At 39.7% G+C, this 13,085-nt stretch overlaps 1 protein-coding gene across 2 annotated transcripts in view; it reads right to left on the reverse strand.

The window, feature by feature from the left end:
• The window catches only part of RABGAP1L (RAB GTPase activating protein 1 like), a 178,231-nt gene that overhangs the window by 158,071 nt on the left and 7,075 nt on the right, over positions 1–13,085 (reverse strand). Inside the window, exons 2-7 of one of the 2 annotated variants that reach the window (XM_072343550.1) lie at positions 5,862–6,029; positions 4,369–4,561; positions 3,393–3,603; positions 2,602–2,776; positions 1,752–1,912; positions 648–758 (exon numbers count right to left, since the gene is read on the reverse strand). In XM_072343550.1, the coding sequence (XP_072199651.1) occupies positions 648–758; positions 1,752–1,912; positions 2,602–2,776; positions 3,393–3,603; positions 4,369–4,561; positions 5,862–5,996 (986 nt within the window). In that variant the 5' untranslated portion in view covers positions 5,997–6,029. The remainder of the gene's footprint in view (positions 1–647; positions 759–1,751; positions 1,913–2,601; positions 2,777–3,392; positions 3,604–4,368; positions 4,562–5,861; positions 6,030–13,085) is intronic. The other variant, XM_072343551.1, reaches the window with a different exon arrangement.

Raw genomic sequence — 13,085 nt, forward strand, 5'->3', positions numbered from 1 at the left:
TTTTATCTGAAAGAATTCCCCCCTCATTTAGTTTCCAGTAAATACACCTTTGGTCACCAACCATCCCTGAGATCTTCAACGTTACTTCAAGATAAACAAGAGAACCATACTGGAACAAGAACTACAATGAAATCCTGGTCCTGAAGACTCCAACAAAAAATTCCTTCTTCTAACTGTCAGGCTGAGTCCAAATATGTGCAGTTCCATTAAAAAGATTTAAGTTGAACATAGTTCAACCCAACTTAGTTACTTTCACAACACAGCTAATGGTGACAATGAGGGGTTATAATAAACATGGTTTTCTGTGCTGATTAAGAACAAAAAAAGCACAGAATGAAAAAATGTGAGTGCCCTAATTATTCTAGTTCAAAAAATTCACATTAAAAAAATGCAACTAAAACGAAAAGTTTGCTTACTACATGCTATACTTCTAATACATCATGTTTCCACCTTATCTATACGTGATGTTATTTAAAATTGAACCACACACCTATATGATTTTATATAATTTATATAATTTTGTAATTTCATTACGCAATAATACTTGTCACTGTTTTTCCTCTTTCAGCTGCATAACCTGCAAAGCCAGGTTGAGAGCTACTGTTCTCATAAAAAGGTGATCTGCATTACTTTTACATGGCTCTTACCTTTCAATGGCCAGTTCTTTGTTCGAGAGCTGCTGAACTGTAATCACCACTTTCTTCTCAATTCCCTGCTTAAGTTTGAAGTACAATTTGTCTCTGTCCTTTGGTACAGGGCTAAAAGAAATTGTTCACAAGTTAGTATGAAAAGAAGACATTAACTGTTAAGTACAGCAGAGAACAGTAACCCACTTAAGTTGTTTATAACTTGTTTGAGACCTCGCCATTAAACCTTGGTTAATAAACAAACACTGAAGAAAAAAGCCACAGTTCATACTTAGTATCTTTACTATCCAGAGGAATTATAAGGATCACAAAACAAAAAATGCATAGGGTATTTTGGCTTTTGAAACAACAGAATATGTACACCATATGAACCAAAAAAACAGTAGGATGTTTTCACAGAATCAACTCTTCGCATCAACTCTGTCCATTCTGAAAGTCCTGTAATTAACTATTAGGTTAAAAAATAGTTTGCTTCCCTGTAATGCTCAGAGAACTTTACAGCATTCTAAACCTTCAATGCATTCAGAATTCATTAAATCACAGAATGGCCCAGGTTGGAAGGAATCTCAAGGATCACAAATCTCCAACCTCCCCATTTAATACCAGACCAGTCTGCTCAGAGCCCCATCCAACCTGGTCTTGAACCACCAGGGCATCCACAGCCTCTCTGGGCAGCCTGTACCAGCACCTCACCTCACTCTCACACGAAAAAACTTCCCCCTGACATCCAGCCTAAATCTTCCCCCCTTCAACAAAACTAACTTAAAAGAGCACTACATTGTATTCACTCGGGAAAACTGGTTTGACAGAAGTTTGTACAGACATCCTACCACCTTTTCCATTTGTACAGGCCTATCTTGAGCATTTCTATCAACAAATACATCTTTAAAAGAAGCTAATTTCAAAAGGGTGCTGATTTTTTAATCCCTAAACAGAAAACATGCAGAGAAGAAAATTGTAAAAACAAAGCAATAGCTTCCTCCTTAAAGCAGGTCCACTTATGAAAAGAAGCTAAATCAATCTCACTGCAGCACAACAGTTGTGTCTTCTGCAAGTATGCTTGATTCAAAAAGATTTCCAACTCTCCCATTCCATTCGGATTACCTGAAATTTCCTTTTCCATCGTCTTCTTTGACTTCTAAGGATACACTGAAAGTGTACACATCACTGTCTGGAGTAGGAAGAACGAAGTCTTTAACTTGATCAGATACTTGTTTGGAGGAACGTTTGAATGCTGTGGAGAAGCTATATAAAATTCGGCTGACCTGCAAAAAAGCACAAGAACAAGCACTATTATCAAAATTAAAACATAAAAAAACCCATCCATGTTTGCTCTTTTTTTTTTTCCCTTTTCCTTTTCTATTTTTTTTTTAAACTTATAACACAAAGCTTTTAGTTCACGTGTTTCATAAGCATTTGACGATGTTTTCTCAGTAAGTTAGTATATTGCAAGATTGGGAATGCAACTCATTGGCAGACCCTAAAAATACATTTTTCAAGTTATGCATTTAATAACATCTTACAGTTTGCACAAGTAGAATCTTGTTTTGTCACCTTTTCTACCCCTTACTCTTCCAGCCTAAAAAATCCTCCTATCTCAAACTATCAGCAGTTCTTCCCAAAATATCAAGGACAATCACAGTGCTATAAAGTGATTCTTTCCAGCTCCCAAGATCTACACTGCAACACTAACCTGGAGTCTACTCAAACAAGGCCTGAACAACAAAGGGCTTTCTACAACACTCCCATTACAGTGCACTTTGCTGTCTCATTGTAATACTCTAACTTCTGGCTGGTATTAATAGTCACACTTGACTATCTGCACATTCTGTAAAATCCATTAAACATGCATTAATATATTTCTCAAATACATACCATTCCCACATCTGGAATAACTTTCTCAGATATCCTTTATATCCTCTATATGAGCCATTATACTGTATTTAATACTTACTGCCTCTTTAATTTCACAGGAGAAAACATGAATCTGGAACTCTTCTGTACCACAACTGCTTTCAGTAAATGCAAAACAGTCACTTTCTGAAGTCCCGTTCTGTCCACGCACACAAAACAACACCTTATAGATTGGAAAAGAGGCTATCTCCACATTGCTTGACTGATCTATTATTCTGCCAAGGAAAAAAACAGTGAAGAACAAAAAAAAGACAAATCAAATAAACGTACACAAAATAACTTCCTGCAGTTAAATAAATACCTAAATTGAACTTATAACTAAGTATACAAGACTGAGAATAGAACAGATAAGTCAGGCTTTCTGACTGTAAGATATAAATACTTCTGGCTGCAACAGTGGCATTTTTTTATGCTCCATGAGACAAACACAGTACCTCTTTCCAAAACAGCAGATATCAATGAACAAGATGCCTGAGAATAGTTGGCCCTAAAGCTCACGAACAGGCACTTGCTGATAACCAGCACAGAGAAACTAAATCTCAGAGTAATCCTACACCCAAAAACTTTGAGACTTTCAGCCTCATGCTTCATTTTCATTGGTCAACTCATCCTTCACATTTTAAGCACTTCAAGAAGATGCCCACAAAGAGGTGAACATGATCATCAATACGGCACTTCCACAGATATTCCTTTTAAAGGGTGAAGTGTCTCACTGTACTTACAAGAACCTGAGCCAGAAGTCCAACAATTCCACCTCCCTGTGAGAGTAACAAACTTCAAATCCACCTTCCACATGTGGTACAAGTAACAAAAGAAACATTTACACAATACCTTACAGAGCCCTCTGGAACATTTGGAACGTAGAGCGTTACAGATAGAGGGGCCTGACTTGAGGATTTCAAGTTTGCCATGGCACGTAGAGCTTCTGGCTCATTCCGAGGGGCAGACACCTTCATGCAACCCATGTAAGTCAGTTTGTTAAACAATACGCTATCCTCTTCCAAGGGTTCACTGGGAGAAGACGACCTTCGTGTTGACACTTCTGAAAATGAAGAAACCATTTATTTAACTATTTGGTTTTTTTATATATATTTTTACATATGGTTTACTGAACAAGTTCCATAGCAAAATCTCCTGGTGCTTCTAAGAACAGACATGAGGATCCAAGTCTAACAGTGAGAAATCCACTCATAATATTAACGTTATGTTTATTCTAACACAGGTTTCCAAGTATTATCAGAGTAATCCAGGTTGATTAACTCCAGAGATCATTTCCCCCTTGAATTCATTCTAAAGCAGAACAGGCTAGACTAGAATCAGGTTGCTTAAGGACCCGTTCAGCTGAGTTTTAGCACCAAAAATGGAAATTCCAAGTCTTTCCTAGCAATTTGCCCTCTGTTTCTTCATATTTCTTTTTACTACAACCATTGCTTGTGAAACAGTTAAGTCAAAAATACTGCAGAACTGAATGTATGTCAGTGGACATAACCTTGCCATTTCTCATATTCCATCAGCAGAATCTCTATTCAGCGCTTATCTGACACTGAATCCTAACTAAACTAAATAAAAATTATCTTGATGACAAGCAAGCAGCAAAGGCATATCTGATAACAATCTGTTCCTAAATACAATCTTCTCCTAATGGGAAACCCTGAAGAGGCTCCACAATATTCTCCAGAATAGATAAAAAATTAAATTCCAGAAAGCGTTACATCTATTTTAACTTCAAGCTTTAAAGAAAAGAACTACCATATATGCAAGAGTTATGTGGAACACAAGGCAGGACAGGGGAAATCTTCAGTAATACCTGTAGTAGAAGGGTCTAAAACAAGCTGCAAAGATGGTTGACTTGTTTGACCTGCTGAGCCAAATCCAGATGCCTGGCAGCATGAATCACCGGAACCTACAGGGACAGCAGTGGAGTTGTTCTGGTCTTTTTCCGAATCCCTCAGTATCTCCTCCATTGCCTTCTCCAGATGATCATCTCCATTTGAAAACACCTGTAAATAGATGGAGATTAGGTTTTTTTTCCCCAAAAAATATATAGCTATGTGTATGTTTATTTTGGCTACTATCTTTCAAACACACAATCTTACTGCAAAAGTTAAGAAATATTACTAAACACAAACTAAGCACCTGTAAGACTGCACCTTAGTACAGATATATTACTAAGAGGAACTGATCAAATAAGGTATCAAAAAACCATGAAACAGTCTGAGATCACTAGTCACTGCATCCCATGACACAGATGTATGTGTTTCATCCCAAACACAACACACATCTTCTCACTGCTAGTCCAACAACCATCCAAAACCTACAGACCTCTGTTAAAAGAACACTATTGTGTTTAGATTCTCCATTCGAAACAGAGAACAGAATTTGTTACGCATTTTCCTTACAGAAAATTGTGCTTTCTTAGTCATACCCAAACCATTTCAGTTGCCTCAGCAATTGTTCCACATATAGTAGGAAAGTAAATGGATAGAAACAGCCAGAAAATAGTCAGATGTTCACCCTCCCCCCCAGAAAAGTGCTTTTCACAGACACCTGTGTTTCCAACCAAAAAACAACACAGTCAGTAATAAAGCTGCTTTATGGATTCTATCTTGTAGACATAATTACTAAAGCAGCAGTCAGTGTTTAATTAAATTTCAGACTGAAATCATCAGTTGTAAATAACTGCCCAACAGTTATGGAAACATAAAATCATTGTTGTCATTTCAAGGGGAACAATTTCCTATTTTTCCAAGTGAATCACATCTGCTACAGCAACTGATTTGGGGAAACTTGCAATTAACCAATCAGCTGATACCAAAACACTAAAACCTCCAGGCAATCTGTGGTAGAAAGCTTCTAAAAAAGGCCTATAGTCATTAGAAGGAAAACAAAACCAACATCTATCGTGGTCTGTTCCTATGCGGCCTAATTATGTTCTTCAAGAAAAAGAAAAACATCCTGAGGCTCCGATCCCTAAGTAAAGAATATCTCCCAAGCATTAACCTGGAGTTTATTCTTTTAAAGAAAATTTAGTAGTCCCTGTTTAATGCATAAATCCACAGAATACCAACAAAACCAGCCCCTGAAGAAGTTACCTCTACAAAGAAAACTGAACTGCCACATTTAGACAGATTTCCTTAATCTGAGCTCTTAATTTCACTGGCAACGAGCACTGACAAAAATGGACAGTAAGATTCTCCTCAAGCACACACAAGTATCTTTAGTTAAATACTTCAAGGCAGCAGCTGGTTTTTTTGCTCAATATAAACCTTACTCTGTATTTCAAATAAAACAGTAGTAAACCTTTAGCTGAGGTTTTGCATCTTTCCCAGATGAGTCTTCAGTTTGCTGGTGGACCACGACAAATTCTTCATTAATTAACGTGGATACGGTTTCAGGAATTCTACTGGCTTTGCTAAATGATGTTGTGACTTCCATATCAGGTCAGCAGGTTTCTGCCACAGCCACCTACTGAAGGAAAACAACATTATGAACAGATTAAAAACTTGTTCTTTAATATCTTAACGGGTGTAACAGGAAATTTCTCTCAGGTAATATAATACCCCAAGTTTTATGAATGTTTTATACTACATTTAAGGACATTTCTCTAATTTCATTGCTATAAGAACTTTTTTATTAGCAAGGTGTATTTTGGGGTATTAAAAATGCTGCGATTGAACAGCAGAAACTGTTATCTGCATGCATAGATAATCCCCAACCAAGTTCACCCTGGAGTATCAACAACCCTCTAGAGTCCGCTCCCTCTACCTCCCCAACTCCTGCCCTTCTCCCTCCTTTCTCCCTCAAACAGATAAACTTCTCAACATCAGCATCACCAAGGTTATGAGAAGATGCAAATTACCTGATGACTAATTTCCCAAATGCATGCCATACCCACGAAAACACATTTAGCAATGTTTTCTCACCGGGGTATTTCTATCTATAAGTGATGAAGCATCAAAGATTATACTAAACCACAATCACATTCTTCTCAGCAGTTTCTCTGAGAAGTCCACATCAGTTAATCATGTTACTCAGTAAAAATTAGCTGTAAATATTACAGAAACCAAGAACAGGTTTCCTCTTCTCTGTGCAGAAATAAGCCCAGGCACAACCAAAAAAGGGCAAACGATTGGTATCTCTACAAGTTCATTTAAATGAGTACCAAAAAAAACAACAAACAATTTAAACCATTCCCAGCACTCCCAAATGAGAACAACTGTAGGTATCCAACACAAAGAGAGAATCATCTGTATTAGTATGGAACATTTGCCTTGGACCCTACAGGAACGATGGACTAAGATGCTGTTTTTAAAGTGTATCCATGTTTTTATAATTCCTCTCTTAAAAGCAGCAAAGGTATTTTCAGATACTCTAAGTGGCACATACTCCCCAGTGTGCTTCCATATCAGTTTCCAGAAAGTCCATCTCATTGCTGCAGTGTTTTCCTTAAGAGACAAAGCTGTGATGAATAACCTAGAGCAGAGGGGAACCTTCACTTACTGCCTTATTTGCAAGGTGAAACATAATGCTTACCCTGAAACTGGATACAGAGAGCTAAAGCTCTGCTCAGTCCCCACCTATTCAGTACCCACCAAACCCAGTTTCACACTGGGAAGAACAGCTGCAAAGCATCTCATAGAGAGAAGCTCAGCCAGACTTGAGTTGTGACTTGTGAGCATGGGCAGATTCCGCTTCACACTGCCTTCACAGCAGTACCAAGGCACAGAACTGTGCCACGCTCACTTCTCAGTTTTAGTTTCAAAACATGCAATCGAGATCACCAATTTAGGTCTACTGGCAGGGAACCACAAAAACAGCCCTTCAGACACACAAGTCCTCCTCCATTCTGAGCAAGCACTATTTAAGCCTGCTCACCACAACAGGCAGCTCAGCAACTTTGTACCTAAAAGCAATTTGGGAACTAAGCCAAGTTCAATACAAAAACATTTTCTATCAGTCCATATACTTCTGCTCTTCTCAAGACTTGGTCTACTTACACACACCTCTCTCCAAACAGATTTTCCCTCTCCCTAACACAACCACAATCTTACCTTTCAAGCCAGTGAGAGCATTACACACAGAAATCCCAGAGAACCATAGAATGGCCTGGGTTGAAAAGAACCACAATGATCCATCTAGTTTCAACCCCCCTGCTATGTGCAGGGTAACCATCCACTATATTGGGCTGTCCAGAGCCACATCCAGCCTAGAGTAACTAAAGAACTCAACTTCAAGTGTTGTATTACAGCACAGAAAACTTGTCAGAAGAATGACATTAGGAGAAAGCCTCCAAGCAGCTGTAACATTCAGGAAGAGACTACCAGTTTGGACTGGCGGTTTGATGAGCCCAAAGCAGTAGCTTGCAGACATGACATCATGTGAGCTCCACCCAACCCTTGGTCATGGATTCTGCACTGAAGTCAGCTTGATTTCAGCATTTTAAGGCATCTTAACTCTAAAGGTCTTCTTGGCAAAAGGGACCAAAAGAAGTTTTAAATGTAAAAGACTGAGTACATTATTTAAATACAAAATGAATGAACAAACTGCTTAACAAATATCAGTCAGTAAAAGCGTATTTATTTGCAATAAACAGCAAGCCTAGCTCAAATTAAATACTCATTTCAAAGTAATTCTTCAGTATAATACTGGAACTTGATATTTATAGGGTTCTTTAAAGACAATGAAAGAACATAAATACACACTCCCAAACACAGCATAATGTGAATGAGCATTATGTCTGTGAGGTTACTCCAGTACTGGAGAAAACAGCAGAGGATGACAGCCAGCCCTCCTGGCCACATCAGAAAGGATGCTGTCCCCCAGAAGCCCCCTCCTGCCTCTTAAGTTTCAATCACTGAACTCCACGCACATAATGCACTTCACGCATAAATGGTTCTACTGCACTAATTGTCTAAAGACAAATGCCAGCTGCTGCAACACCTTCTGCCTGCAGCCATGGAGGACAGATAGGCACATCAATTGCTAAAAGCTTTTTGTAGCAATACATAAGAAGAAAACCACAGTAAATGCATATCTGTAAAGAGAAAATGATGATGATACACCTAGGAAAGCATACTCAAGTACAAAACATCCCCACTTGGGTAAAGATAGTTTTAGGGAAGTTCCTCTTCCGAAACAGAGGAAGGAAATATAATTAACGCTAGATGACTGCAGGGAATTTCTAATTCAATTTGGAATTCCTAAAAGCATACCATGCACATCATTGCAGTTACAGTAGATTTGCAAGGAATTTAATGTTGTTGAGAGTACAGCTCAAGCTCGACCTATGACGTGTTGTGCAGGCACACCTCTGCTATGCCAGCTGAGCAAAACACCACCCTAAACCCCTTCATTCCTACCTTTCCAACCCCAACCTGCCATCAGCATTACTCATGCAGATGCTCTCTGTGCCATTCTAGTCACAACAAAACCAGCCCGGTTTCTGCTTGGTAATCAGACCCGAGCAGGCCAGGCTGCGAGCTCTAGGACCAGGAGCATACATCTCCTCACACATCAGCTCACCTAAGCTACAAGCCCACAAACCCCTCAGGGCGTTTGCCAAGACCACCTCTCAATCATGACTGAGTCGTGTTTCGAATTAAACAACTAACATTGATATGAGAATTTAATAATGTAACTCTGAGTCTCAAGAAGATTACTGAGGCTTTACTGCATTAAGAAGTAAGCTACTTAGAGGGAAAAAATACACGCATTCTGTTACTCCAGCTAAGCACTTTGGAAGAAAAGCAGCATAAAGAATAAAACCTCTCTTGAATGAATCACATATTAGGGCGCTTTGGGGAAGGGAAGAAATAGAATGTGATTTTTATTTTATTTTTTTTTACTTTATTTCTCATTCTTTATGACTAAGAAAAGAAACATTCTGGACTTTCCAGTCACCTCCAGACAGCAGACAGTTACATTATTTCACTTTCAACATTCGCTTTATCCCATACTGAGTACTTACTCCTGTTTCACCCATCGCAGAGAGATGAACTCCCCTGTTTCTCATAAAGGCTTGGAACAAGTGACTGCCAACAACTGGGGGTGAGGTGGGAGCACATCAGTCAGAACACACAGACGGTTATATAGCCTACAGTCATGCTGAGTTTATTCCTGTAGATGAACCATTGCTCACAACAGTCATGAAAGAGGTTCAGCATTTGCATTTGGTTACTGCTTAGAGTACACGTGATGTGCAGGAAGCCAGCAGAAGTAAAGCACCTCAGCTACTTCCACACCAAGCCCATAGGCTTTGCTCAGCTCCTGCTGCAGTTTTACTTCAGATGAAATAACACATCTAAGCTGCAAATAAACCTCCTGTTTGACCAACACCACTCCAAGAATAAAACCACAGAGCAGATGGTAAGTTCCCAAGCCATCACAGCCCAGAATCAGAAGGGGTCTTCCAACCACATCTTCAGAAAAATGGTGACAAACTGTTTTGCAAGTTCTCTTCGCAGTAAGAAATGCTGAAGTACGTACTACTACCACAAGGAAGCCATTTCTTCAAGAGAACTCCTGAGCAGTCCTGTTGTTCCCCTTAGAGAGGGCAGTTCTTCCTCCACACAGACAAGCAATGCTGCACAGAAAGCAATTGGAGAACCCTGTGACAATCCCACAGGAGGAAGATAAAAACGACACCACACATACCTGGAACAGTTTTCTGGAGGCCCCAAAGTGGAACTTACCACATATACATCCTGATCATCAGACAGACCAGACCCAGAAGCTACAATACTTCCTTCCAGTAAGGCACCACGGTTTCACTGCAACTACCTACGCCAGCTTACCCCACTGTACAAGAGGAGGGGACACAGGAGGAGGTGTTTCTCAATTCCCCCTCTCCCTAACTCTTCCATATATTCCATACTGCATGTAAACCAGAGAATCACATCACAAAGAGAAACACACACAGACCTGGGTAGCGATGCACATCCAGTCCCTGAATGGATTCATAAACTTCCTCATCAAACTAGTCCTCACTAGTAAATCCCAATATATACATGAACTAGACCTCCGAAACACTGACCTGGTATTTTGCATTTACTTCCACTTTGTGTTCAACAAATATTTCAAAGTTAATGCTCAAGTTCAACATAAGTTATAAAAAAATGATGATTTATTTTCTTCAAAAAAGAAAAATACTATTATATTCAACAACAAAGATTTTCCAGGGGACTCTCTGGAAGCCTGCTGTTAGGAAGGTCCCACACGGCTATGCAATGATTTCTCTTCTGCTAACAGATGTTCAAAGCACAGATGTACACAGAAAAGGGTCGTTTGTTCCCTTTTTTAAGCCACTCAATACAATGCACATGAGCAAAAAGAGCATTAAGCAAACTGAACTTGAAAACACAAGCGCTACATGACTCACATTTCTAGTTTACATAGAGGTAACATGCATTTCATTCTGATTTCCTGCTTAGGGCACTGGAAATGACACACACTGCCAGTGATACCCACACAAGTAACTCAGTCTTTGCCACTGTTTCCTACCCTGAGACACGTTGTAACTGTTACTGTAAATCCCACTCCATTTGTTTAAATTCCACCAAGATCATCACCACTCTAATTTTGCCCTCCATCTCCATTTCTCTTTGTGTCATCATATAAGAAGCGGAACCTCTCTGTTCATACTAACTGCTGCTTTACTATCCATCAACTGTTTCTCAGTGTCCTACCTCTGGCTGTGAAAAACAGCTCAAAACACACCTGGAAAAAAACAAAACTTAGTGTTTACTTGCTTTAGTGATACTGTTTCCCTAGATTAAAATCAATCTAAAATAAAGAGATCCCTGTTGTATACATAGTAAAATGTACTTCTGTGTTTATGTATTCTAAAAAAAATCTAGTTTCTATGAAAGCAATGGTAAGAACTCAAATAAACTAAACAAAAACAAAGAATGACCACACAACTGAAAAACCACGTAGCTTATTTTGGCAGCTTTGTCTCCTCTGTGAAAGTGAACTTCTATTTCATACACCACAGCAAATAATCAGCCTGTTCACAGAGAGCAGGCTGTTTTCAATTCCTGTACTGGGTGCCTAGATACAGAGGATACAGGAGGCCTCAACACAGACTGGCCATCTTATAGCCAAGGAAAATCTATTAAAAGGAAAACATTCAAAAGAAAGCTACATAAACAAGAAAACGCCTATTGTGCTTCAAAGCATTCTGCATCCACAGCTTAAAGAATGAATTCTGAACTGATTGCATTTTGCATACTAAGGCATTTATAAGGAGAGAAACAGCTTTCCTGAGCTGGAGTTCTGGATTACACGTAAGCCACCAAGCCACTTAAACATCGCAAAGATTCCGTTTGGAACTGCTCCGGGAAATAGACTGCTTTCATTCATCTTGACTCCAGGCCTGTCGGGGCACTGGCAGACACGCTGGTACTGCAGAGCACGGTGACTCAGGCAAGGAAGCAGCTGACATTTACAGCCCAACTGAGAAGCAGCACCTCTCCTCTTCTGCAGAGATCATCAACTGCTGCAAACCACAGGCAAGAGGGAAGATGAGAAGCACATTACAAAACAAAACCACCGATGTGAACTACAATTTGGAACATGTGGGGAGAAGGGCATCACGAACGGTAAACAAACTATCAGACCAGATAAAAGAAAGAAGATCAGGTAAACCGTAGAGGCAGCCCTGACTGCCTCACTTGCCTGCTTGCATTCACTCAAACTCCACAAACAGAATCACAGAACGGCTGGGTTGGAAGGACCACCAAGGACCATGAAGCTCCAACCCCCCCCACTGCAGACAGGGCCACCAACCTTCACAGTTAATAGCAGACCAAGCTGCCCAGGGCCCCATCCAACCTGGTCTTGAACGCCTCCAGGGATGGACAGGGCATCCACAAACAAATGGAATAGCTGCAGGGCACAAGCTACAAAATGGAGTTAAAATAAGGTTGGGGAGTGAGTTTTTAAAAAGAAACAACTCCTCAGGCCTAAGATTTGGCCACAGTTAATGGAATGAGCCATCAGGTGACAGGCAGCTAACACTAGCATACACACTTCTTACTCACACATACTACTTCACGCTGTCCACAAGTGCAAGCAATGCTAACCAATCCAATTTGTATGTATGCAATTTAAGGAAACATGCTTGATTGTCTGCCAATTAAGTCTTTTCCCTAACAATCCCCTTCGAAAGCATACACCTCATAAGTAAGCATAAACAAAGCAGCTCTCACTATCCTGAAGAGGGATATCCTATCAGTCTTCATGGGTATTTTATGGAAGGAAAAGCAAACAAACCCCACCAACAAAAAGCACAGCACAGATACATCAAGTTCTGGTACACAGGTTCACTGGGTAGCTTATCAGAAGTTCTAAACAACTCACTCGAGCACAGCAGCTCCAATTTCTACCTCCAGGATAAAGCAAACAGCACCAAGGAGCAACTCAAGCACATGTTCACACGGTTACCTGCCACCAACTGAACACCAATCTTCTATTTAATCTTTTATTCCTTTAGTGAAAAATAAATAGGCCTAATTTAGCCTATAG

Source organism: Excalfactoria chinensis, chromosome 8 (genome assembly GCF_039878825.1).
Source record: "Excalfactoria chinensis isolate bCotChi1 chromosome 8, bCotChi1.hap2, whole genome shotgun sequence".
Lineage (NCBI taxonomy): Eukaryota > Metazoa > Chordata > Aves > Galliformes > Phasianidae > Excalfactoria > Excalfactoria chinensis.